The sequence below is a fragment of the Ailuropoda melanoleuca genome, chromosome 14 (assembly GCF_002007445.2).
Source record: "Ailuropoda melanoleuca isolate Jingjing chromosome 14, ASM200744v2, whole genome shotgun sequence".
Classification (NCBI taxonomy): domain Eukaryota; kingdom Metazoa; phylum Chordata; class Mammalia; order Carnivora; family Ursidae; genus Ailuropoda; species Ailuropoda melanoleuca.
The window spans coordinates 69,215,585-69,241,624 of record NC_048231.1 but is presented as its reverse complement, the minus strand read 5'-3'; the positions used below and the strand labels follow the sequence as shown (position 1 = coordinate 69,241,624).

At 42.8% G+C, this 26,040-nt stretch overlaps 1 protein-coding gene across 3 annotated transcripts in view; it reads right to left on the bottom strand.

Moving 5' to 3' along the window:
- Positions 1-26,040, bottom strand: part of MAPRE2 (microtubule associated protein RP/EB family member 2) — a 160,075-nt gene that overhangs the window by 74,193 nt on the left and 59,842 nt on the right. Inside the window, exon 1 of one of the 3 annotated variants that reach the window (XM_002917594.4) lies at positions 20,966-21,250. The exons of the other annotated variants lie outside the window; for them this stretch is intronic. Within the exon in view, the coding sequence (XP_002917640.1) occupies positions 20,966-21,084 (119 nt within the window). The 5' untranslated portion in view covers positions 21,085-21,250. Of the gene's footprint in view, positions 1-20,965; positions 21,251-26,040 lie in introns of those variants that run through there. 3 annotated transcript variants of the gene reach the window in all.

Below are 26,040 nucleotides of genomic sequence, written 5' to 3'. Positions count from 1 at the left end.
GCATGACAGGGCCACTGTATTTTGACACAGCTTTAAATTTTTTTTTTTAAAGATTTATTTCAGAGAGAGAGTGAAAGAGCGCCAGCAGGGGGGAGGGGCAGAGGAAGAGGGAGAGAATCCCCAAGAGGACTCCCTGTTGAGTGCAGAGGCCAAGGTGGGGCTCTGACCCCAGGACCCTGAGATCATGACCTGAGCTGAAAGCAGGAGTCAGATGCTTAACCGACTGAGACACCCAGGTGCCCCTTAAATTTTATTTTCAAGTGAATTTGCATTCACTGTTCCTACTTTAAAAAAAAACAGTAACAACAGTATATTTACACATTGTTTTCCTGACTGTGTGAATGTCTTTCTGAAAAGCTGGCTATATAGATATTTTGCAAATAAGAGCAAGAAAGATATACAGAAAGACAAAAATCCCTTTATACCTCCAGCAGGCAAAGTCCCAATTCTGACTTGTCTGTGCATAGTGACTTCAGAAAGAGGACAGCCTCAGGCTGGGGACCCACGTGTTGATTTTGTCTCTGTATTCAACATGTGGTGGTGGGAAGGGGAGAGGTACAGCCAGTTCATGCTTCCAGCAGTTCCTCAGCCAGATCAATGAGAAGTGCATTTCTGCTTATTGAAACAAAAGGAATTTTATGCGACAGACTTGAGTTCGCCTACTGAGCAAAGCCTGGATAAAGACTTGGCAAGCCCCAAGCCATGGAAACCAAAGTATGAATTCTATCACCTTCCAAGTCACAGGCCCCTAAACCAATTACAAAATATTCCACAATTTTGTTGTCCAAGAACAAATTTGGCAAAGTTTGTGAATTATTCCAGAGCAGTATCTCTCCAATATTTAACAAATATATAAGATGTCCTAGCTAGCAGCATGTGTGGCCCTTAACTGAAATTATTTCTTACTTAATTCATTTTGTCTCCCCCTGGCCTCCCCACCCTAACCCTTACAAATAAATCACAGCCACACATGGGGTATGGAGGAGGCAGCTACTTTTCCTCATTTCTTCCCTCTACACTTTTTTTTTTTTTAAAGATTTTTTATTTATTTATTAGACAGAGATAGAGACAGCCAGCTAGAGAGGGAACACAAGCAGGGGGAGTGGGAGAGGAAGAAGCAGGCTCATAGCTGAGGAGCCTGACGTGGGGCTCGATCCCATAACGCCGGGATCACGCCCTGAGCTGAAGGCAGACGCTTAACCGCTGTGCCACCCAGGCGCCCCTTCCCTCTACACTTTGATCACTCCTTTTGAAAGAAACGGTTTCTTTCAGTAAGGCTCACGATAGGCCAGGTGTCCCAGGATCCTGGCTCTGGCCCTGTTTTGGGTGTGTGGCTATAAGGAGAGGAGTCTGAGAAATTAATTTTGGGAATGAGGCATGTGGAACTTATTTTGATTTCTTCCCCCTACAACTAACGTCTGAGTTTGCCAGGCTTCCCAAGTTTAGACATGACCATCTGCAGAAGAACAGCCTTCTCTAAGTGGTTGACTACTGTCTGCTGCTCTGTATGGAGGCCCCATTTGGCTTAGATTTACCCCAAACTTATTCTGAAGCTGAACTGTTAAAATACCTTCCTGACGAAGGTTACCTTCTTTAGGCCACTCCCTAAAGGAGCCTGGATGCAACTGGAAACGTAACATTCAATACAAACCATTCTGAAAATTCAACCCACCCTAGGCCAATACATTCCATTCACACATTTTACACTGACATCTGACAGCTACACCCGTATTCATGGCTCTCTGTCTTCACTCTCATTAACAGGTCCCTCTTCTCCACATGTTCCCCCATCACTGGGAGAACAGCCCTCTACCAGCCTAAGATAAACACATGCAGTCCAATCTTCACCCAAATTCTCATAAATGAAAACAAAGAGCCGCGTGGAAAAGACATACAAAGAATAATGTAATGATTTCTCTTCCACCTGAGAAAGTGACTGGAGTTCAGGCACATTAAGGATTTCTGAAGCCCTTATAATAATCCATAACCCAAGTGGTTTCTTCAGTAATATTTAAAGGTATCAGTGCTTCATACAAAGCTATGTCCTGACCAGGTGTTGGCGTTCCTTTCAAAATGTCTCAGAAGTTGTTTGTACCACGTCTCCGTACGTGCGAAGGTGGAAAAAGCAGCTGTGAGCGCAGGAACACCTTTTCTTTACCAGTCATTGCACGTACACTTGGTCCAGGTCAAGGCCTCACTTTTGGTTCCTACCTCACATGGTGTTGTTTGCCTTAAGTTTTTTAGGATTGTCAAGGTTGGCCTGTTCCTACCTACAAGATAAAGTGGGGGTAGGGAAGTGCATTATTTCAAACAGACTTGCAAACATAGCTTTTTCCCTGGAAATAATTTTTTGTCATTTTAACAGAAATGGCCATTTTGCAAATACTTCTAAGCAGTCACAATTATAAGATTTTAAAAAGAGATTTAGCCCATCGTTGGTAGAACACTGAATATATATATATTTTTTAAGATTTTATTTATTTCAGAGAGAGAAAGAGAGACAGCAAGAGAGGGAACACAAGTAGGGGGAACTGGAGAGGGAGAAGCAGGCTCCCCACCGAGCAGGGAGCCCAACCAACGCAGGGCTTGACCCCAGGACCCTGGGATCATGACCTGAGCCAAAGGCAGACGCTTAACGATTGAGCCACCCAGGCACCCTTGAATATTTCCTTCTCTTATAAGGAGCATCTTTCTAAAATAACCTATAAATATTTTGAAGCAGCAGCAGATCAAATACTGATCGAAAGGAAGAAACCCCCAAAGTTGTTCTCCAGGACCACCTCCACATTCTATGTTATCCATGCCATCTGAGGGGCAGAGAAGAGATGCGGTCCCACCGCAGACAGTCACTTAAATGAGGGAGTTTTCCTTTGAAAAGCCTTGTAACAACAGGACTAGATTCTGCCTGAGTGCCTCCTTCCTGGCTCCCTCTCTCACAAAAGGCGGATGTGAAATCTCCTGTGGCCGTCCCTCATAATGAACTGGGCATCAGCAGGGAGTGACGGGTAAATGTGTCCCCTGAACCAGAAACTTCCCTGCTTTTCAGCTGTGCATAATTCATTCTCTAGATTCAATACCGTGAGGGGTAGGATTTAAACATTTCACCAAAGAAAGACTATCTCCAGATAATTCTCAATTCATCACTTTCTCTTTACTTGTGACCTGAAATGGGGGGGAGCAGGGACACAATATTTGTTTGGGGAGGGAGATCAGGACCCAGTGAGGCCAGAGTTAAAGAGGGTATCTCTGAAAGACAAATCTTGACAAGATGAAATCTCCCTGGAGAGACATCACGGGAACTATACAGAGTTTGATTTAAAACTGGGTATTAAGGTTTCCATTTAACTTGCGGAAAAATTGATGTATGCATGGACTGCAGGGCTGGGATGAGAATTTAAGAGGTCATTTATTGTCTTCAGGTAATAATAACACACTTAAGCTGCCGTGGGCAGACGTGCATCTATTTTATTTTTACGTGGCTCTGTGACTCTGTCACAGGATTAGACGGACAAGGCAAGGACCCTCCCTGGAGAGCTCCACCAGCCAGCTGAAGGGCCTCCTGGAGTAGCAGAGCTGAACACAGGCCTGATGACCTCAGACAGGGACGGAAGAGAAACAGCAGGACATGGCCACGATGACAAAACAGGTCTATTTTGTTAAAATGGATATTGTGATATATTTTCTCGAGATTAGGCTGTTATTCACAATGTGGAGCTGGTGAAGAAAACCAATGTAAGGAACTTTAATACTAAGCTGCCTGGAAAAACACTGGATCGAACATGAGTTTCATCAGAGGCTGGAGCTGCCTGCTCATTATTCCAGGTTTTTCTAGGCAGGCTAACCACTGGAATTATTAATGTGCTTTTCAGTATCAGTCGCTGCTTAATGATAATGCTTTTAACGTGTGCACAAAGTTTCATTTAGTGTGACAATCTGAAGTCCTAACGCCAGCTAATAACTGCCATCTCTCAGAGCGAATCAACAGAAAATACTTTTTCAAGGTGCTCATCTCTTTCACCATTAACTGTCACTTCTAAAAAACAGATTAAATTTGGGGCACCTGAGTGGCTCAGTTGGTTAAGCGTTGGTCTTCGGCTCAGGTCATGATTTCAGAGTCCTGGGATCAAGTCCCGCACTGGGCCCCCTGCTCAGCAGGGAGTCTGCTCCTCTCTCTCCCTCTGCTACCCTCCCTATGCTCTCTCTGTCAAATAAATAAATAAAATCTATTAAAGAAAAAACACACAACAGATTAAATTTGCTCTTGCCATATCACCATGTATTCCAAGTATTATTCTTTAAAAAGAGAAGATGAAAACACATATTTGTCTAACCACCTGCAGAATTCCTTCTGAGTTAGCCTTGGAGATCTACGTCCATTTTAACAGCCTCATCTTTATCTGGGTCAATTCCGTCAGACACTATTCAGGAGGCGCCTCCTTAGCGGGACTGCCCACAATACTGCAAGGAGGCAAAACAAATGCAACTTTCAAAACAGCATATATAGGTTTGGGTTTTTTCAAACTCGGAATTAATGAGTCAATAGTGATGGCCCTGAAATGACTTGGAAACTTGGCTTTTATCCCAAGAATGAAGAAATTTCTGAATTCTAAAACAGTTCTTGGTGGCATTTGTGATGTTCACTGATATGAAACTCAGCTGCACATAACGGAAGAGTAAAAGGCTAAGGCCATAAACACACACACACACACACACACACACAGAGGCATACATCTCTTCTTACGGTCAGAAATGCAGCTGATTATAGCTGATTATATCTGCTTAAACGTCCATCTGTTTCAAACAGTGGGTGGCTCGGTCCATGCTCTGAAAATAATTTCAATGACCCAGGGCTCATTCCCATGCCACAAGGCTTGGCTGGTCTCCTCAGGGCACCAACTTTTGCTCAGTGCCCCCCCCGCCCCCAACTTGGCTCCCAGTACATCCATTCGTTCCTGACCATATGCCTTCTGTTTATTTTCCCAGCCCTACTTGGCTCTGTTCCCTCTCACACTGACCTTAGCTCTCTCCCATGATCCAAGTCATTTCCAGTCAGGTCCCAAGCCTCCCCACCCCTCAGCATGACCCCAGGTCAACCTTTCAGGCATGGGTGTCGCACCCACCATGGTGGGCAATCATGCTCAATAATTAATCCATCACGCATAAAATTAGGTGCATAAGATAAAGCAGAAGAATATGTGATGGCTGAATGAACATGCCAACACTAGGCACAGTTGTGGGGTAGGTGAATTTCTTTGGAAGTGCCCACCCACCCCCCTTCTGATTCTGAGCTACTGGTGCTCTTGGTACTGCTGATTCCTCACCAGGTCCTTAGCATCTTTAGCTGTCTGCCTTCTCTAAACCTTCTCGTAACAAAAAAACCAATGAGGGATGATAGTGTCAAGGTTAATCCCGCAAGGCCTCGGGCAAAGAGGGCTCTCCCAGCACTGGGCACCACTGGCTGCATCTCATGCTTCAGGTCCAGCTTAAATGTTAACTCCTCAGCAAGCCTTCCCTGTCACCCTCTGAAGTGGCCTCCCCCAGTTATTCCCACGTCACCCTGTTCTCCCTTTGCGCTCTTAACACAGTCCATTATTGTCTCCTCTACTGGTCGTCTGTCCCCCAGAATGTAAGCTCTATGAAGGCAGATACTTTACTGAATATATTTTGTTAACTGCTGTCTCTCCTTTGTCTAAAGCAGTGCCTGGCACGAAGTGGGTGCACAACAAAAAGTAAATGCCCAACGAACATAAGTGTGGGAGAGTTTCATGGGGAGGGGAAATTCACAAGGTGCCTGAAATCTACCACGTAAGCAACAGCCTATGTAGGTCTCTAGCTCAATACCTGATAGTTGGGAGGGAATACATTAGGGTTGAGCGGATTCAAGGCCTCTTTCTTTTAGGTCTAAAAAAGAATCACGTAGAGAAATATGCCATTTTAGGTCTTCAACACGGACATGAAAAGCTCAGTGGCTATACGGCAGCTTCAGGAAAGCACTGATCTAGGAATCAGAGGGACTAACGGCCGGATCCATAAACACTTGGGACACATGCGCCTCACCTCTTTGGATGTCCTTTTCTTCATGGAAGTAGCTAAGACACATTTTCTCATTTTGTCTTCACAACAATGCTACGTGATAGCTACTGCTTTTGTGCCATTATGTGGGAAAAGACACACAGACTCAGGTCTAGTGACTGACTTGTGTCCAGTCACAACTGAGTGGAAGAACTGGGATTTGGAGCTACAGCTGATTCTAGGATTCTTGATTCTCTCAACAAAGCCCCTTTCTACTCTATTATGTCATTAGAGTAAGTGGGAAGGAAAAAGAACTCCAAATGGGACACAATTGTGCTCTTCAATAAAACCAGTTTTCCTTTTTATAGTTCTACCAAGGCCTTCTTGTACATTTTCACTTCAACCAAATGAGTTTTCCTGAAGAAGAGTTTGAAATGTAGAGATTTGGGTGACTACTTAGTTTATTGCTGGGAACGATTTTTGGCTCAATAGCCTGCCAGCTGTAACGTATAAGCCATGCTAATATTTTAGGAATCACCACATTTTACATTTCTAGTTACTACTTATTTCAGACTCCAGTCTCTCGATACGCCTTTGTATTAGTTTAGTCAAAATGGACAGAGACCACATACATTACTGCTTATAATTTTTTTAACCCTAATAAAAGACATTAAATTGGAATCTTGACTATATGTTTAGAGAAATCTATTTTAAAAATTAATCTCTTGGTATTTCTCTTAGAGGTTAGTGCCTATCCAAAGGTCTGTATTACAGTAAAAATCATTTTTATTTTTTAAAAAATATTTTATTTATTTACCTGACACTGAGAGATAGCGAGCAAGCAAGCACAAGCAGGGGGTAGTGGCAGGCAAGGGAGAGGGAGAAACAGGCTCCCCACTGAGCAGGGAGCCTGACGCGGGGCTCAATCCCAGGACTCTACTATTTATTTACTGTAATGAAGAGACCCACAGACTTTTTTTTTTTTTTAAAATCAGATGTACCCAACAAAAATCAGTTTACACACACATGCACCTTGCAATACCCTTCCACTTCACTGTCTACTGCTTTGTTACGGGTCGAAAGTCAAAACATTTATCGCATCAGTGTGCTGACACTATGATTCTCCAAAGGGAAGTACAGATATTGAGCGTTTGAGTCAAGAATGGATAAAAGCTGTGCCATGTCCAAACTGAATCGGGTACAGAAATAACAGGACCAGATACATGGTAAAACTCTTGGGTTTGGTAAAGAGTGGAAGCTAGGAAGTTTCTTGAATTGAAGCCTCCCTTTCTGATTCTGCAGTTCTTTGTTATGAGGACTTACAGGAGCAAGTGACAAAACTTAATATACTGTTGTTGTCTAACACATATGGGGGATCGTGGTCTCTACTGAGTTTAGAATGTTTTGTTAAACTTGAGATACTCAAAGACAGAAAAACAAGTGATTAATGAGCATTCAGCACTGATTAAGGGAAAGGAAATTAGGAGAAGCCCTTATGAACCATTCGGCTAAATAACTAGGGCTCCTACTACAGACAAAAAAGTCTAAAGAATAAGAAGGGTGGATGAAGTTAGCTCTAGAGCGGATGTGTGTGTTAGGAGTTACTCAGTATTTGTGCCAATACGAACAAATGAAATTTGGTCAAGTGCCTCCCCATCCTGTCCCCATGCCTAGTTTCTAGGTTTAGTTTCTAGGATTAATTTGATTTAGAGACTTTAACATTTCAGAAATTAGATGTGAATTCAACAACTGAGTGTAACTTTTTTTTTCTTGCCTCCCCAGACTTAAATCAGACACCAAGTATTACATTGCTTTACTCAATGTTTTAAAGACCTACTTTACGTTATTTCATTTTTAGCTACTATTATAGTTTAATAAGCATATTAAACCTAATACCATAAAATACTGACTCATATACATATTTATGTGTGCATGTATGCTACAAAAGATTATTTTAAGATTGTCTTAGTTTGATGAGGCAAAGAAAACAAACTCAAAGTAGGAGTTTAGTTAAAAACAAAAACTTTTTTTTTAAAGGTAGATGTCAAAGTGCTATTTAAAAAATACTTTTATATTAAATCAGTATTTTTTCCACTATAGAAAAAGTAGAAAGGAGGGGCGCCTGGGTAGCTCAGTCTTTAAGCATCTGCCTTCGGCTCAGGGTGTGATCCCAGCGTTCTGGGATCGAGCCCCACATCAGGCTCCTCCGCTATGAGCCTGCTTCTTCCTCTCCCATTCCCCCTGCTTGTGTTCCCTCTCTCGCTGGCTGTCTCTGTCAAAATAAATAAAATCTTTAAAAAAAAAAAAGTAGAAAGGAATAAAATTAAAGACCTCTTTTACCTTTTATAGGAGTGTGTGGGGTATGTGTATCAATTTTATACACACTTATAAAAACGGGTATATATGTACATACACACACACACATACATCTATGTACATGTAATAGGTTGAATGATGACTGCACCCCCCCCAGAATTCACATCCACTTGAAATCTTAGCATATGATCTTATTGGGAAACAGTTTTTGCAGATGTAATTAGCTGGAAGTTATACTGGATTAGGGCCCTAAATCCAATGGCTGGTGTCTTTCTAAGAAGAACACACAGACAAGGAGGTCGTATGGTAACAGAGGCAGAGATTGGAGTGAGGCAGTAACAGGAACACACAGGGCCTCCAGACACGAAGAGTCAAAGAATGATTCCCCTCCAGGGCCTGAGAGGGAGCACAGCCCTTCCAACACCTTCATTTCAGACTTCTAGTCTTCACAACTCTGAGGGAATGAATTTCAAGCCACCTAGTTTGTGGTAACAGTGTTACAGCAGCCCTGGAAAACCAATACAATAGATATATACTTTGGTACTAGTCAGCTTGTTTCTCTTAACATATTGTGAACATTTTTTTTTTAAGATTTTATTTATTTACTTGAGAGAGCAAACAGAGAGAGGGAGAAGCAGAGTACCCACTGAGCAGAGAACCTGATCAGGGGCTTGATCCCAGGACCCTGGGATCATGACCTGAGCTGAAGGTAGATGCTTAACCGACTGAGCCACCCAGGCGTCCCTGTGAACATTTTTCTATCTTTTTCATGTGTAATATTTGCACTACGTTTCATTGTGTAGGTAGATGTACCATAATGTACCGGATTCCACAATTTTTATAGTAGCATGTTTAATTCCAAGAACTTCTAGTTTGGTCATTTCTGCTTTTTCAGTTAATTATTACTTCAAGACAACAGAACTGGTGGTCACTTAATTGCTAATAATGACCAAATCATTGTTGGCTCACATAAAAAGACATGGACATTTTTTTACGTTCTAGAATTCTTCAAGTGATGTTTGGCCAAGGGTTCAGTTGTTTGTTAGACTCCTTAAAGCCAAATGGACATCATTGGTTCTGGGCTCCCATTTTAACAGGAAAGAAAACAAGAAATCATCTTATATTTAAAAAAAAAAAAAATCCTGTCCTTGGCCATCGTAAACTAAGGGAATCACAGGATGTCCTGTCTAATGGTATCTGGCTTCCTTTCATGGAACAACCTCAATTAAAGCAAAAAGAACAGACTCAATTCTCAAGTGATATCTGAATGGCTGTGACCCACTCAGTCCCAACCAGAACACAGAAAATAATCATCTGTAACTTAGATTGCAAGACATTACTGCCATCATGGAAGCAGCAACTCATCTGGAATTTAGCCTGAAGATTTTGCAATAAGATGAATAAACGACAGATGAAATAAGTTAAACTCACAAAATCTACTAGTAGACCTAGGGCATCTGTGAAATCATAAATGACCTTATATTTTACAGTATCTTTGAATTTTGAAACACACACGGTTAAGAAATTTGGCTTTCGGCTGCCAGAATTCTGGAAGCTAAACTTCCCCACTCTCTCAAACATCACAAGGTCCCTTAGTTGATCCTTTCAGGTAAACCGAAGACCTTACTGGGTGTTAGCTTCCCAGTTTCTCAGTTCTACTTAAGCCAATTATTCCTTAGGGGTTTCCAGAAGTTAGGAGTCAAACTGGCAATGACAAAGCTGCCAAATCAGAATGAGAATGCATTGAGGAGAGCTGGGGGATGTTTGCCTTGAATTCACACACACACACACACACACACACGCACACACACACACACTCTCTCTCTCTCTCTCTCTCTCTCTCTCTCTCCCCCTCCCTCCCTCTAAGTACCCTGGGCAAACTTTTTTAAGTATGAAAATTGTTCCTTGTTACCTTTAGAGAAGGAAACATTTCTACACACATTTTCTTCCAACATAGGAGTGGAAAATTTGATCCAGCATTAAGGGGACATGCAATACAAAGAAAAAAGTATCTATGTAATTATTGGGTTCTTCTCCATAGAATTAAAAAAGCATCCCCTAGCTATCAAAATGCCAAAGAAAACCTAGCTCTTAAATTTAACTCATTCATATGCAACTTTGAAAGTGGGTAGGGTGGTAATTTTTCCCCCTGAACTAGAAGAATGATCCTGTTATTTTACTTTTTAAAAATCTACTTTAATAGCATCATTGACTATGTACTCACGGGGAGCTGGCCCTAACCGCTAGAAAAGGCACTGTAGATAAAGACCATGTAGATGAACTATTTTTCTTGAGGGGTTTATATGGAGGTTAAGAACACAAGACCCATAACCATTAAAATCTCAGACAAGACTATATTACAGTATCCAGATTTTTTTTTTAACAGTCCTCTTGATAGGATAAAACATCTAATTTCAAAAAAACAGGCAACTGATTGCAGACACTTCACTCAAGATACACCAAAGGCCAATAAGCACCTAAGATACTTAACATCATTGGCACCAGGAAAATAGGAATTAAAATTTCAGTGAGATAGTTCTATACATCTGAAAGGATGGCCAAAGTTTAGAACACTGACAAGACCAAGTGCTGCCAAGGGTGTGAAGCAACTCTCCCACACACTGCTGGCAGGAACGTGAAGGCACAACCACTCTGGACCTTTGTTGTTTCTTAAGTTAGACTCTATGACTCCATCATTTCCCCTCCTAGGTATTTACCCCAGGGAAATGAAAACATCTATTCCCATAAAGACTAGTGCGTGAAAATTCATAGAAGTTTTATTCATACTTGCTAAGAACTGGAAACAACCCAAATGTTCATCAACTGGTGAATGATACGCAAAATATGGTGCAGCCACACAACGGCTGACCACTCAGCAACATAGAGGGATGACCTGCAGATAAACCCTATCCGGATGAATCTCGAGATGATGCTGAGTAAAAGTCAGACCCCGTAGAGCACAATCGGTTTGGTTCCACCCATATCCAACATGACCTGCTGTACGGGGACCACGTAAGCAAGCAGCACGTGTGACGAAGTGAGGCAGCGGTTACCTGGCGCTGTGGACGAAGAGCACCGGGCATCTGCGGGGAGTGATGGCTTCAAGGGCATATACGCTGCCAAACTTCACTGCATCATACGCTCTAAACAGATGCAGTTGACTGTACGTAAGCTAATCCTTCATCGAGTTGATAGAGGGGAAAAGGCTATGGTGTAATCTCTTTGAAGTTTTCTGCAGATTCCATTTGGACTTTTAACTAACATCCGCTGCATGCCAGCTATCGTGCCAGGGACTGAGGCCACAGAGATCACAGAGGATTATAGACAAAGGCTGACAGAGTAGACTGGAACTCCAAATGCTAGTGGACGTGATAAAAGGCCTTTACTTTGCACCCGTCACCGCTTGGTATGCTCTATATTCCACCGTTCATTTAAATCCCATTAAGAACTCCGTGAGGTCAGTGCTATTTTTTTTTTTTTTAAGATTTTATTTTAGAGAAAGAGAGAGTGTGTGCACGCACGCACGAGCAGGACCGTGGGATCATGACATTAGCCGAAGGCAGACGCTTAACCAACTGAGCCATCCAGGCGTCCCAGGTTGGTGCTATTATTATTTCCATTTGCACAGAAGGAAAATGAGGCTTCAGAGGTTAAAAAATTTGCCCTAGATCAGATAGTAAAAAAGAGGTGGCGCTGGCATGGAGAGCCCATCTCTTGCCAGAGCCCAAGCTTTGGCCCATGACACCTCCCTGCTTCTCCAAGCAGCAACCTGGGGCTCAGAGACCTCAACTGCTCTTTCACGTGGAGTAGGAGCTGAGGTGCTGGATGGCACAGGCCACCTTCTCAGTCCTGTCCACATTCTGAGCTGGAGGTGAGGTAGCAGTGACACGCTCACCACGCAGCTGGAAATAGGTTCCTTGTTACTCACGCCGACACCTTTCAGTCAGTTATGACCATGCTATCAGCCGTCAGAAATCCTAGGGGGAGAAGATCTGGCTTATCAAACACCAAACCTGCTTTTCAACTGACTGTGCATCGCTAGCCGCCCTACTAGGGGATCTTGTAAAGACTTACAGGTCCCCATTCCCTCTGCCATCACCCCCCCCAGGTGGCAGGATGGCCCTCATCTCTTTCTCCTCCCCCCCCAGCCCCGAGGGCTAGTGTTAGAGGGGCTGATTTACTCTGCTCCCAGACAGGGGAAGAGAGGGAGCAAGGAGGGATGACAGGCAGGTTGGCACACCCACCTGGGAAGCCCCTCCCCGCCGCACCCTCTAAGCACCCCCCCTGAATGTCTTGTGGGCAAGACATTCAGCCCACAAACTCCACAAGCTTTCTATTTCACGGTTATTGATGGTGAGCAGGTCCCTATAGCTGGGATCATGCATTCAAAGCTCCCCTTTTGTTTGTTCTTAATTGGTCAGTCTCCATGGGGATTCACTCAGCCTTCACCCAGACTGGTGGGTGAGGGGGCTGGAGCAGGCAGGGGCTGTGAATGCAGATGTCTGGTTTCCTGCCGGCGTGGCACTATCACAGGGGTCACATTAAGGCCAGATATTGCTCAATAACTTCCAGAAGGTAGGAGGCTGGACTAAGAGCCGGGGAGGCCAGAGGACCGCAGCAGAGTGGCTACAAAAATGGCCGGGACACGTAACCTCCAGCTTTAGGGCCTGCACGGCGCCTGATGCGCAGGGCAGGTGCTCCAATGAGGAGGAAACAAAAATTCAAAGAGGGTATCGAGAAAGAAATCTCACAGAGGACTGGATTATTTTGCAGTTAGTACGATATCCACAGAGCATACTAAGCAGGCTGGACACATCAAAGATCAACACAGGCAGCGGCTCCAGGGCACGCGGGAGAAAATGAAACAAAATCCGGACTATGGGTTGCTGTGAGTGCAGCCTCTCGGGGCAGATGCTGGAGCGGCATGTTTCATTTGTGACCTGCGATGTTGTTTTAATCGAAGAGTAGTACCCGCATTAGGCCAATCTTTAGTATCATCCACGCGACCTCAGTAAGTCCTTGAGCATGTGGAGAAGCTTCCCAGCATACTTGAGCATGTAAACCTCATGGTTAAACTTAAAACTAATTTTTTAAAGTCGTGCTACTAAAGTGTTAAATGAACCACCACGACTAGGCAATCCATTTACATAATGCCAGTTAAAAAAAAAAAAACAACAAAAAGGTACACATGGACTTAACTAATTCCCACCATTATTAGTTTATATCCTTAGTTTCTCCGTGCACATCAAGTAAATGGGAATATATGTTCTCACTTTCATTTTTGCATAATAGCATACTGTACTATTTTTAACCTAGTGACGGTCAATGCAATGGTCGTAAAAATCTGGGGATCACAAGAGAGAAGCCTATTACTCTTCTCAAGGGCCTTCCTGTCAGGGTGAAGGAACTTGACCATGCAGGGCACTCAGCAATGCTCAGACTTGTGCCTCGTGGCTGCGTGAAAACGTACATTCAGAGGACACACGTACTCAGTTTCCATGTACTTGCTCCACTTCTGAAAGCTTTGAAAATTACAGAACTAATAACTGCACCCCTGCTGGGTATTAGGACAACGATCACAAAATTACTTTATCGGGGTCAGGTGTGGGTCTCCCCCTTCCCAGATGCCTCCCATCAAGTACTGTCCCTGACACCCCAGGGGCTTTTCCAGGGGGAGCTGTGCATTCTGTACCCCTTCACTCTGGGAGCCCAGCTGTGGGGCCTGGCATATAGAAGGAACACCAGTAAGGTTGCTGAAAGAATAGAAATCTTAAGTGACTGTGGGAATTTGGGCTTAGATATCTCCATTACTGTGTAAAATCCAGAAGTGCGAATTTAAAAAGCTACATTAGCAACAACTTGAAAACATGTTTTGGTGTTTCAAAAAGACAAAAAGGAAATAGATGTAGTGGGCGGTGGAGCCCACTTTAGTAGTTTCCCTTTCTCCTGATTTGTTGACCCCCAAATGCAAACCCTGCAAGGAATGGAAGGAGTGGGGGCTCTTAAATAAAGGGATACTAGTATTTATAATCAAAGTAAAACTGTGACCCTGAGAAAACCTCCCTGACATGTTCGTGCCTCTAGCAATTTTGACAGGTTACCTCGCAGGGCTTTCCCAGGATAGGCTGACACTAAATAAAAAATTAATGTCTTTAAAGCAAAGCAAAACAAAAACAAATAGTACTCCTAAGGGGGAAAAAAATGGGATCACAGAAATCTAAGGAAGAGCACTGGAAGAGAATTTCAGGCTTATGCAACAACAAACACTGGCCATAAACTCCAGGACCAATTCTCTACAATAGATCACAAGTTTTATAGATTTCTTTCAACGCACACCATGTATTTTTAACTCCTGCTTCTCTCTCTCAAATCTCTTGCCCTTTTCCTCTTCTGTTCCAAGTCATGGCCAAAATCTGATTCTTCTGACATACTTTCCCTCCTGAACATAGTCAGGTCTGAAAATAACAAAGACTGAGCTCTAGCTATATTTTCTTTAAATTACACAAAGGACAGCGTCACTAAGAGGAACCATCAACTTCACTATCCTATGTATATACCACCACCTTCTACTCTTCTAGAAACAAAAAAATCATGCCTGAAGAAGAAAGTTTGTCCTGGTTCAAGTGAGCAAAATTCTAATTAGCCAGGGGAGATCTGACACTGAAAACGTACAAGTATTTTTTTTTAGTAACCTACTAAAATTATTTCTTGGTGGCCTATAAAACTGTTTAACCTTTATCCCACTATTTATTTTCATTAAAATAAACGATCACCTTCAGGGATGCTTTTTAACAAAAACATATTTAGGAGAAATTTCTTTGATTATGCTATAGGGTAAAAAAAAGGTGTGTAATTTCAGTTTTTGTTTATGTGAATTACAGGTTTCCAGTTTGAAAGAATTCTCTCAATAAAATATAAATTCCAAGGGGCCCCAATACTGAGATAAACAATCAGAATTTTAAAATGAACTAAGAAATAAGGTTCAGGGTACTGGGTGGCTCAGTCGGTTAAGCATCTGCCTTCAGCTCAGGTCATGATCCCAGGGTCCTAGGATCGAGCCCCACATCGGGCTCCCTGCTCAGAGGGGAGTCTGCTTCTCCCTCTGCCTCTGCTGCTGCTGTTCTCGCTCTGTCAAATAAATAAACAAAATCTTAAAAGAAACAAGGTTCATAGGATACTGATAGGGGTGTGTGTGGAGTGTTATAAGGGCTGCTGGAATAGTGCGTAAGATACTAGAGGAGTAGGACACAGCCGATTTAGTATCAGAGGCTGAGAGCTGAACGCCAGCCTAAAGTCAGGAAGATTGAAATTAACTATACATACATATACACAAACACAAACACACACACACACACACACACACCCCTATATATATATTTTTTTTCTAACATATTTCATTATGAAAAAAGGTAGTTTTCACAGGAGAGGAACAAGCCAATTTTTCCTCTGAAGTGAAACGGACAAAATTTCAAGGTAAACAAATCTACTCAATCCGGATTCAACTCAGTCTTCTCCAGAACCTGCCATCAAGGGGATCACCTTCTAGCCATGTAAAGAATTGGCACCACAGCCATATGGAGCGCTCCAGGAAGCTGCATCAGAGTTACGTCTGTACATTTTATGGCATTACACGACTCAGAAGGATCCTTCACAATGAAGTATCATACGCCCTGCTTCTCAGTTTAGAAGGACTGGAAGACTGTAAGCTCTATACACTAGCCACCTCCTGAAGTTCTATAGCTAATTATGAAGTGGGCTCCTGCAAATACAGAAGCCACCGTCTGACCTAAGACCCAGTCCTGTTACAGGGTGAAGCTGCACTGATTGCTTCTACTCAGGGAGAGAAGACTCAAACCAGGAAACATCTGCCTAGATCTCTATGGTAGGGCTGGAGAATGCTCTCATGGCAAATCAAGTATTCTCTAGTAACTCTGGCCCTCCAGGGTGGGGCACTGGAGGACTCTCATTTTCTTTTCAACTCTCATTTTGAATCAGGACATAAATTCCAGCATGCGCTTCTGTTTTCATTATGCTGTTTTTCAATTAATGAGCTTTCAGTGGCCTTCAGTTTTCAAGTTCTGACTACCCTGCCTGTCTTTCAATGCCCCAGCTTTATTTATTTTCCACTGCTGCCCAACATGCACTTTGCCAGGCCAGTGAAAATTCTGATTCTAAAGCCTATACTCTTCTCACAAAAATTTTTGGTCTTCCACATTGTTTAGCTTCCTATAGCAAACTGGCTTTGGGGGCATCTTTTTCTTCTTTGAGCCACTGTGGACTGAGGAAATGCAAACCACTTTTGCTATTAGACCAAACCAAATACTCACAACAAGGTAAATCTGTTACAAAAGGAATTGCTTATACACCTGACTTTGCTGGAACTCAAGGTCCTCAGGGGGCATCCAGCACACACCTTGGCCAGAGTAGACTCTGAAAAACTTGTCAAATTCTCTAAACCAAATGGATACTTAGATTAGCCCCAATACTTCCCCCTCCATTAATCTAAGGGATTACTCACTGCAGCTTCAAGGGGTCCTTACGAATACAGAAAAGATAGGGCATATGGAAACCAACCTCTTAATTCAGAGAACCATCTCAAGCCACTGTTCTGCTAAGATAGCCCACTGTAAAAAGATACAACCAGTGACAAACACTGCTGAGTAGGGGTGGGCATCTCAGCACATGTGCCCAGAACAACCCCTTAACAGAAGTTCTGACAAAGGACCAGGAGAAGAAGTTAAAAATTAGGCACCTAATAAGCATCGGGCAATCCTTTGATTTTTACAAATACAAAGAAAAATATTAAGGACAAAAATCGCCATTTTTAGAAACAGCAGCAAACCTAGATGATACTAATATGAACGTAACAGACAAGTGAAGTTAGACTTCCCCCGTCTGCAGCTGCTGACCTGGGGAGCAAGGATCCGAAATCCACAATCTGGTCAAAGTAAGCCAGTTACAACAACCTCTGTTAAAGGGGACACGTGTTCACAACTGTCTTTTATACACACACAATATTTCTTTTTGTTTTTCTTAAAAGTTCGTTTTCCAAAACCGGCAAAGTTGGGTGGGAGAGCCAAAGCCTTAGGCTTAAGTTTTAGTTTTGCCTTTCTTTACAGCCCATTTCCTGGGGCCAAGTTGGTTTGGGGTTTTGTTTTGGGTTTTTCTTGTTTTGTTTTTTAGTATTCAGAAACATATGCTACTGTAGTTGTACGTTCAAACACCCATGTGGAAATAGTCCCCTGGACTTATACATTCATTCTTAAAAGGCTGGAGTATGCAAACAAAGATACAGTGGGCAGAGGGCCAGTTAATAAATCTCATTTCCTACTAGCATCTGCATGAAACAGAGCTGTAGGGAGTAGCCTCTCCAGGGAGAGCCAGAGCCCGACTCACTCGCTCTGTGAATTAAACAGTGTTATCACCTCAGATGGCCCACAACACATTTACTTTTTAAGCAGCTCTTAAAATATATGGATTTCTAGTGCTCGTAAATGCAATGAGGAAGCTGGGTCCAAGAAGGCAATCACACAGTAGTGGACATGAACACTAGAAACATCCATACAGCTCTGCTGAGCCATTTTCGCACTGGCTCCTTTCGGTTGAAATTACTACCGGAGGGATAATTTCCTAAAGGTAACTTGCTCTTCTAATCAAAGCTCACATGGGTCTCAATAACAGTGCACTACACTCTAATCCGGGCTGAAAAAATGGGCTCAGTTTACACAAAGAGATACCTGGAGTAAGATATCTGGGTCATGAACCATATGTGACCCTTCCCTATAAACAATCTAGTGCAAATGTCAGGACAAGAAGGTCATTTGCTGGAGAGAGTGGCCACATGACATTACTAGAAAGAACGGTGCTGTTCCCTAGGTGTCCTCTCCTCTCCTCACCTGTGCTACCTTTTGGCCTGGAGCTCCTGGAAGAGTCCCCTTTCGGTAATAACCGCATTCTTCTTCTATCTATATAGATCTTTTAAGAAAGTCTTTGTTTTAAATGTTTGAAGTTAACCTCACAATGACTTTGTAAGAATGCAATGAGATAATCTTACATGTCATGGGCAACTATAGAAAATGAGACCAAAGGTAAAGGACCTGCTGGAATCCTACCTACAAGTCTGCAAAGGAGTCAGGAAGAGAGTTCCCTCTGATCGTCCCAGGGCTCTGGGCTGACCCCTCCATGGGACTCAAACTGAACTCTTCAGCACATGTCATTTTTGAGGGTTATAATGAACCCACCACCAAAGCAAAATTTTTTTGGTTAAATTTCTCTATTTGGGCTTTCACAGTACCTTCCAAGTTTCCTCAGCAATTAAATGGCAATATTATTCCAGCCTCAGGATGCCAAAATAATTATGGAACACTTCCTGGATAGAAACATGTCTCACATTTTTCCTTCTCCTATGCCCCTCCAAAAAACTAAGTGGGAGTTAAACTACATTGGCCATCCACTTTGAAAGCAAAGCAGACCAAAGAAAACATAAGGTTCATCTGTCTCAGCGTACACCCTTTGTATAATACAAAACCAGTACAACTTTGGAGGATTCCTTCTTCATTTAACCTATGACACTTCCCACTATGGTGTCCAGTAATCCTATTACATAAAATACAAACCCAATAATGCTCTTACTGACTTAAGAATTTCTCCAGTCAGGTCTTTTCTTTAAATTCAGTTGTGTTTTTGGTTTTTTTTCGTATAATTTCAGGTAACATTACAGGGACTCAGAAAACAAAATGGAAACAATTTAGGAAATGAAAATAACTTAGACTGAATTGAAAAGGTAACTAAGCTTTTACATTAAAGCAATATTTTATCACCAAAAGGTAGCATTTAATCTTTCCAACCAAGTCATTTTCCACTGCCATTTCAAGTTTTTTCATATGACTAATAAAACCCAACTAGGCAACTTCCTTTGGCCTATGTGGTAAAATTCGAACTCTGTCTTAAAAGCAACTGCTACTTACGTGGCAGAGATTAAATCACTGAAGAAATGAGGGCTTCAAATTTATTACCTATATGAACAGTTTAAATAAGTGAGGTTTAAAAGCAACTCGGGATTTTGGTTTTTGTTTTTAAATTCTATTTTAGGCTTTGGAATGTTCACAGAGAAAGGTGGATGAGTAAGGGAGAGAAGGGACCCAATGTTCCAATCACAAGGATCTCCAAAAGGAGAGTCCCAGACGTTGTGGACCAATTTTGGTTTATATTAAGAGAATAACAAGCGCTTGGACTCTCCAAGGATGCCATGTCAACATATTAGTTGGAACCATAAGGCATGAGATTTTGGTGACCTCATGGGCACAGCCAAAATTAACTCCAAGTATTTATGTAACTGCCAGAGATGACAGGGCAAAGGTTGCTTATAAATTTTTCTTTTTGAGTCAGCAAATAGGGTTTCTTTGCTCGGAGAGAGAGGAAGTTGGGTACTTTGGGTCCTATTTTATAAATATGTCATATTTACACACACTGAATATTCTACCCACAAAACCAGCTGAGTGTTTAGATGAAGGCATTAAAAAAAAAAAGTTATTTCCTGTTGCTCACTAGCGGAGAGGATGCGCTTTAGAGGTATGTGTGCTCTGCCTCCAAGCAAAAGCATTGTTAGTGGTTATCAAGGTAACATTTAAAAATAACTACCCCAGTACAAAAGAACTTCAGAGGAAATATGAGGGAAGCTATCAGTCTCCCCTAAGTCTGGCCTTGAGCTGCATTAGACCCTAGCTGCGTTCTCCATTACATTGTTATCCTTATCAAACAATGCAAACAATTTTAATGAGCTTATCTACTAGAACATATTGCCAGATATGCTAATGTAAAAATGATGCCAACCATACAGACCGACTCATTAATCAAAAAGCTCACAATACAATGACCAAGATCAGTCCCATCCTCAAATCAGACCTCGGCAAAATAGCAGGAATTACCTTCCTACTGTTTAAAGAAGGGCGGGCTTCCCCACCCATGCGGAGGCTATAAACTCCAAGAAAATGCATAACGGCACCCGGTTTTCCTCAGGTCCACTGCAGTCCAGTCTCTTTCTAATAAACCATGGGTTCTATGGAGAAAATTTTGGTGAATGTCTGACACCGTGACCTCTGCTGTCAATCCTTGCACCAATCAGCGAGCAGAATTCTTACAAAGCTCCATCAATCTGGCGGTTTAACATCACAGACTGCAGCTTAATCTAGAGGATTCCATCTTTCCTGCACACACACCAGGGCAAGCGCAAACATTTTTCTCGCCATCCTCCTGTTCCCTGCCTTTCCGCACAGCCTATCCAATGGTTCCTTTAAAATCTAAAGGAAAGGAGGAAAGGAAGTGCTACAGCCTGTCTCCCTTTGGAGAGGGGGAAAAAATGCTTGCATTTTATCAGTGTGGAAGGAAGGAGATAGGAGACCCCTTGCAGGCAGCAAACCTATTCACAAAATGCTCTCCATCTGCATTCGCGAAGCCTCAATGCATAGCCAACATGACACATGGAAACAGACAGCAAATGATCACAAGCGCCCTGGCGAACGCACGTCTGCAGCCCGGTCCCGGCGCAGTGTCCGCTCCATTATATAACGGGCCGGATTTCCGCGCGCCCCCGCCGAGCTCCCCCGCCCGGCGTCGCTCCCGGTGCCAGCCCCATTACCTGTAGGAACGCTCCCCGCGCACTGTGTGCTTCCGGAAAGGAATGATGGTCCCGTTATCCTGGATGATGTCGTTGTTGTTCTCGCCATTTGGGGACAGGGTTTGGGTCGGACCAGGCATTGGCGCACTCCCGAGGAAGGGAACAAACCGCGGCGGGCTGGCTGGTGAGGAAGGTGGCTGCGTCTCGTCTTCCCGCTCGCCTGCTCCTCGCGCAGACCGTGCCTGCCTGCCGCCTGCTCGCTGGCTCCCTTCTCCCGGCTCGGCTCCCGCCCCGCCCTCCTGCGTCCCGCCCTCCCGGCTGCTGACGTCAAAGCGCCGGCAGCAGCACCGGGTCACGTGGCTGGGCCCGTCACCATAGCAACCCGCTAACTCATCACCTCGCCTCAATTCGCACAGGGCCGAGGCGTGACCATGCCAGCAGCTCCAGGCAGGCACCGGGGCAGGCCTACATCTGGCATGTAAAACCCCAGGCCACCCCCAGCCCCCCTCGCAGACTCGCCTCGTCTGAAAACCAGCTCTTCCTCTAACCATTTCCTTTCCGACCCGTGCTCCAACTGCAGCTGTGTACACAAAAGAACGATTCAGGCAGAGAGGTGTGGAAGACCCTTTAACTCCTTCAATACCAAGTTCCTATAGCATTCAACCTAAACTCGGTCTGGTCGCAAAAAAATATACAAAGATCTGGTGGCCTGCTCCAGAAAATCTGACCAAGGGGGTTCAGATTTCCGGCTTCCTCCGCCTTTCTCTCAACAGCAGCGACCTCCTCCCAAAAGAAACCCCAAACCTGAAAACCTAACAGGAAGCTGTATTTCCTTCTACTCAATGTAGACTTGACTTTAATAATCTGAAGATTAAAGGTTGCAAATGAAGAGATTTTCTACAGATAAGAATCCTCAAAGGGCTTTTTTAAAAAATTATTATTTTAAAAAAATAGTCACCATTTTAGAACATCATGGTTACCTAAGACTCCCCAATTCAAATTCTTCAACTGCCTCTTGATACAGATAACTCCTGATCATTTATTTTATTTTCATTTGAATTAAACCAGTCAACACTCAATTTAGTATTTGGAAACTCTCAACATTCTAGCTGTTCTGTATCATTGCAGTGTAGTTTTCAAATACATTGGCCATGAGACTGGTACTATTAGCATCATCCCTATTTTAAAATGAGTACACTGGTGAGATTAAGTAACTTGCTCAAGGTCACAGAGCTAGGAAGTGGTGCACTGGAACATCAAAATGACATGCGCTTTTCAATGTGATTGGACAGTACTGATCTATATTTAATGTGAGCTCATAAATATAGATCAAGGTAAGAATCAAGTACTTTATGTACACTCTCAACATGACCACTGTGAAAAGAGCTGTGAACAGAATCGCTAGTACTAGGCAAAGTCGATGGATTAGATTATAAACTCTCGACAGACCCCAGATACATCCATTGCTTTCCCCCAGAGAGAAGATTCTCTGCTTATCAAAAGTGGTCTCCGACCTTTTGTAGGGTGAAAAGGGAAGAACTGGGGTATAAAAGACAGCATTACTATATGTAACAGCAAGTACAAGGCTATACGGCTTATCCCTTCACATCACTGTGTGGTTTATCAGCTTTATCATTTTGTGGTATAGATATTAAAAAGCAAAAAACAAAACAAAAAAACCCCAGAAAACCAATCTTGTCATTCCTGACAATTCTCCAGCCTATCTCCCTGGTAATAAGTTATTTCTGGCATCAAGCTTCTAGAATTAGAATCAAATAGTTCACAACCCAGATGGTAATGATAATCTTAAATAAGGGGGCCTTTTTTTTTCTATTTTGTATTCTTCTTTTGGGCATCTTAATAATTTTATTTTTCTGCCTTTCCAATGGACTTGCAGTGTACAAGTTGAGTTTTTAATCCATATCTCAGTTCACATGAGATTCCCCCCCCCATATAGTAAGGATCTACTTCAGACCTAAGACTTGCAAACTACACAGATAAATATAAGTAAAAGCTACTCTGCATGCTGAACTAAAGAGGCCTGGGAGTGTAGTCATCACTCGGAAGACCTACAGTTCCTCTTACTATTTCTGTTACTGGCCCCATGGTTGTCCATTTCCTTACTAATTTGTTCCCTTTCACAAAAGCTTCCCCTTTCTTTGGGGATCGTCTGAAGGTGAAAAGCACAGTCTACCAATCAAGTATTTAATGTTTTCAGAGTACATCCTCTCATTTTGGGTTCTTTAGTACCACTTACTTCTCCATGATCTCATATTTAAATAATATGTATGACATAACTGGTGTTATCACGGGGACTAAATTTGTCAGAATTTGAATGTATAGCTCATTGGCTATATCAACTTATTTTGTGGATATAATACTCCCACTGTTTCCACACTGCTCATGAAGGAGATGATTATGGCCAAGAATTTGGGTTGAGGGGAGGGGTAGTGAGTCAGGTGAAAAGAGGTTATCTAGGAGTCCCTGTAAATCTTCCTCTAAGACTACTGTGAGCCATGTTACTATCAAGGGACCCAGAGAGCTCCAGAGACCTATGATTACCCTCTGAGACACTGGGGTATCCGGGGTAATACTTTGAAACTACTCAACAGAGGTGTTCTCGTTCCTTTCCCTATAAATCAAGTAGGCTGGCAGCCATTCTCCTGTTTAGCCCTAGGGAAAAGGAGAGGGCAAATTCCACTTTGTGAAGGAGGATGTAGGATACAGGGAAGGTGCAGAAAAGGCAGGAAGGGGGAGGAAAGAATCTACCCCTTCCAAATCCGATTGAGTGAAGGACGGAGATGAAAGGAAGAAAAAGCAGGTACCCAAAAGGAGATGTTAGAGAAGTTTGGCTTTGTTCTCAGCCATAGGGACTTACTTTGACCTCCTTTCCCATTTGAGACTCTGAGAAATAACCACCTCAAGGAGTATCTCCCCCATACTTCCCTCCCCAATTGGGCAAGGTAAGCCCCAGCACAATAAAGACTAAAATCAGTGGCTTAGTATGGTTAGGCAGAAGGGTTAGGGAGAGGGAAGGATATCTAAAAAACTGAACAGTCACCCAAGAATTGGAGCTTTTCAAAAACGGTGGAAGTTGCGAGAGGCTGCAATTCTAAAAATTGGCAGGTTTAAAACCATTTGTTTCCCCACCTCTCAGCAGGGTGAGGACAGTCACATAGATCAATTATAGAAAAAATAACGGTGCTAAAGCATCTATGAACATCTGATTCTGGATTAAGGTTTTGTCTGATGCACATAGGTATTCCTAAAATAAAATATATGCAGACCATACATACAACTGCCCTGTGGAAAAATGGCTCCTCTCATCATGCATTATGATTAAAATTGGGGCTCTGGAGCCAGGCACACTGAGGTCCCCTGCTTGTTTCTCCACACACTGGCTGAGACCTGAGCAAGTTACTCTGCATCTTCAAGATTTGGCTTCTTCACTTTCCTCACCTAGAAAGTAGGTGTAGTGATACTGGTTTCATACGGTTGCTGTGGAGATTAAGTTACAGAATATATTTAAGGCAGTTAACACGGTGTCTGGCATATGACAAATGTTCTTTAGTGGTAAATGTTACTTTAAAACAACATGTAAGGCACACTCTTGTGTATTATAAGCTGGTACAATAAGAAAAGAAGTCCCAGGCTCGGTTCTCAAGGAACTCATGGGGTTGTAGTGAGCAAGATAAAAACACCAGCAATTACAATATAACATAAGGCTGTAATAATGGCACCATATAGGCTGATGTAGGCCCAAAGAAGACGAGCACCTAATTCAGAAAGGAAATTAGGAAGTGGGTCTGACTGAAAAGTTCCCCCAAGGAAATATCACCTAAGCCTAATGAATAATAATTATAACCTTTTTTGTTCACTGCCTATGTGCAAGATAGAATATAAGATCCTTCAGGGTAGGAGCTCCAACTATCTTGTTCACTGCTATCTCTGCAGCTCCTAGAATGGAACCTAGAAGCCAGTAGGCACTAAATGAATACATAATTCATTCAGTTATTCAACAAATACCTAATTTTAGTCTCAAAAGAATCCTAATGACAAAATTGAGGCAAAAAGAAGAAAAGAAACTTGTCCAGTATAGGACATTGGGTTTTCTTGGCCCCAAAGTTCTGATGCTCATCCATTAGGCTGTGTGGCATTTAGAATAGAAACGACAGTGTAGTGGAAAGATAAAGGATTTCTCAAGCAGATATACTTAGGTACAGAGGTAGGAAAAGATGTGAGGTTTCTGGGAAACAGCAACTTGTTTAGTACGGACCAAGGGCAGGGTACACAGTGGCAGGACATAGGGCAAGGACCACGTACGGAACAGTGCCATGGCCCAGCTAAGGAGCTTGATCTTCATTCTGAAGGTGGTTTAGAACCATGAAGTGCTTTAGGGAGAGATATTAATGGTGAAATTTGCATATCACAAAGATCTGATGCTGGTAGTGGTGTGGAGAATATATCAGAGAAGACTAAAATGAGTCTGTGATGAAGGCCTAAAACTCAAACAGTGGCCAAGGGGCTGTAGAAGAAAACACAGATCTGAGCTCTTCAGAGGGTCTAACGGTTAGGATTTTCTGATTAACTGGATGTGGGCAGCATCATTGATGGAGGTTATAGGTGGTAGTAAAGGAGAAAGACATTTCAAATGAATCTCAAGTTTATGGCTTGGGTGACCAAGTGGATAATGGTATCATTCATCAAGCTAGGAAACACAGATTGAATTGCCCTTCTGGAAGAAAGGTTCTCAATGTGTTAGACATAGAGAAGTACTTCTAGGATATCTGAGTGGTGAGAATGAGCAGTTACAGGGCTTCACACATAGCAGGTGTTCATTAAGTATTTGTTGACTTAGGGAATATATGGGTCCTTGAATTTATTTGGTATGTTTGACTTGGAGATACACAGGATTTGGAGGAAATTATCTCATGGGCAATAATTGAAGTTGTGGGTTTTGGTACCCTCAGAAAGAGAAGGCTTGGCATGGAACTCTCAAGAAACCCAGTGATACAAGACAAGCCTGCAAAGAAAGACTGAGGAGGATTTTTTCCTGACGGGGCAAATCAAAGAGGGAATGGTTTTGCTCTACCCAA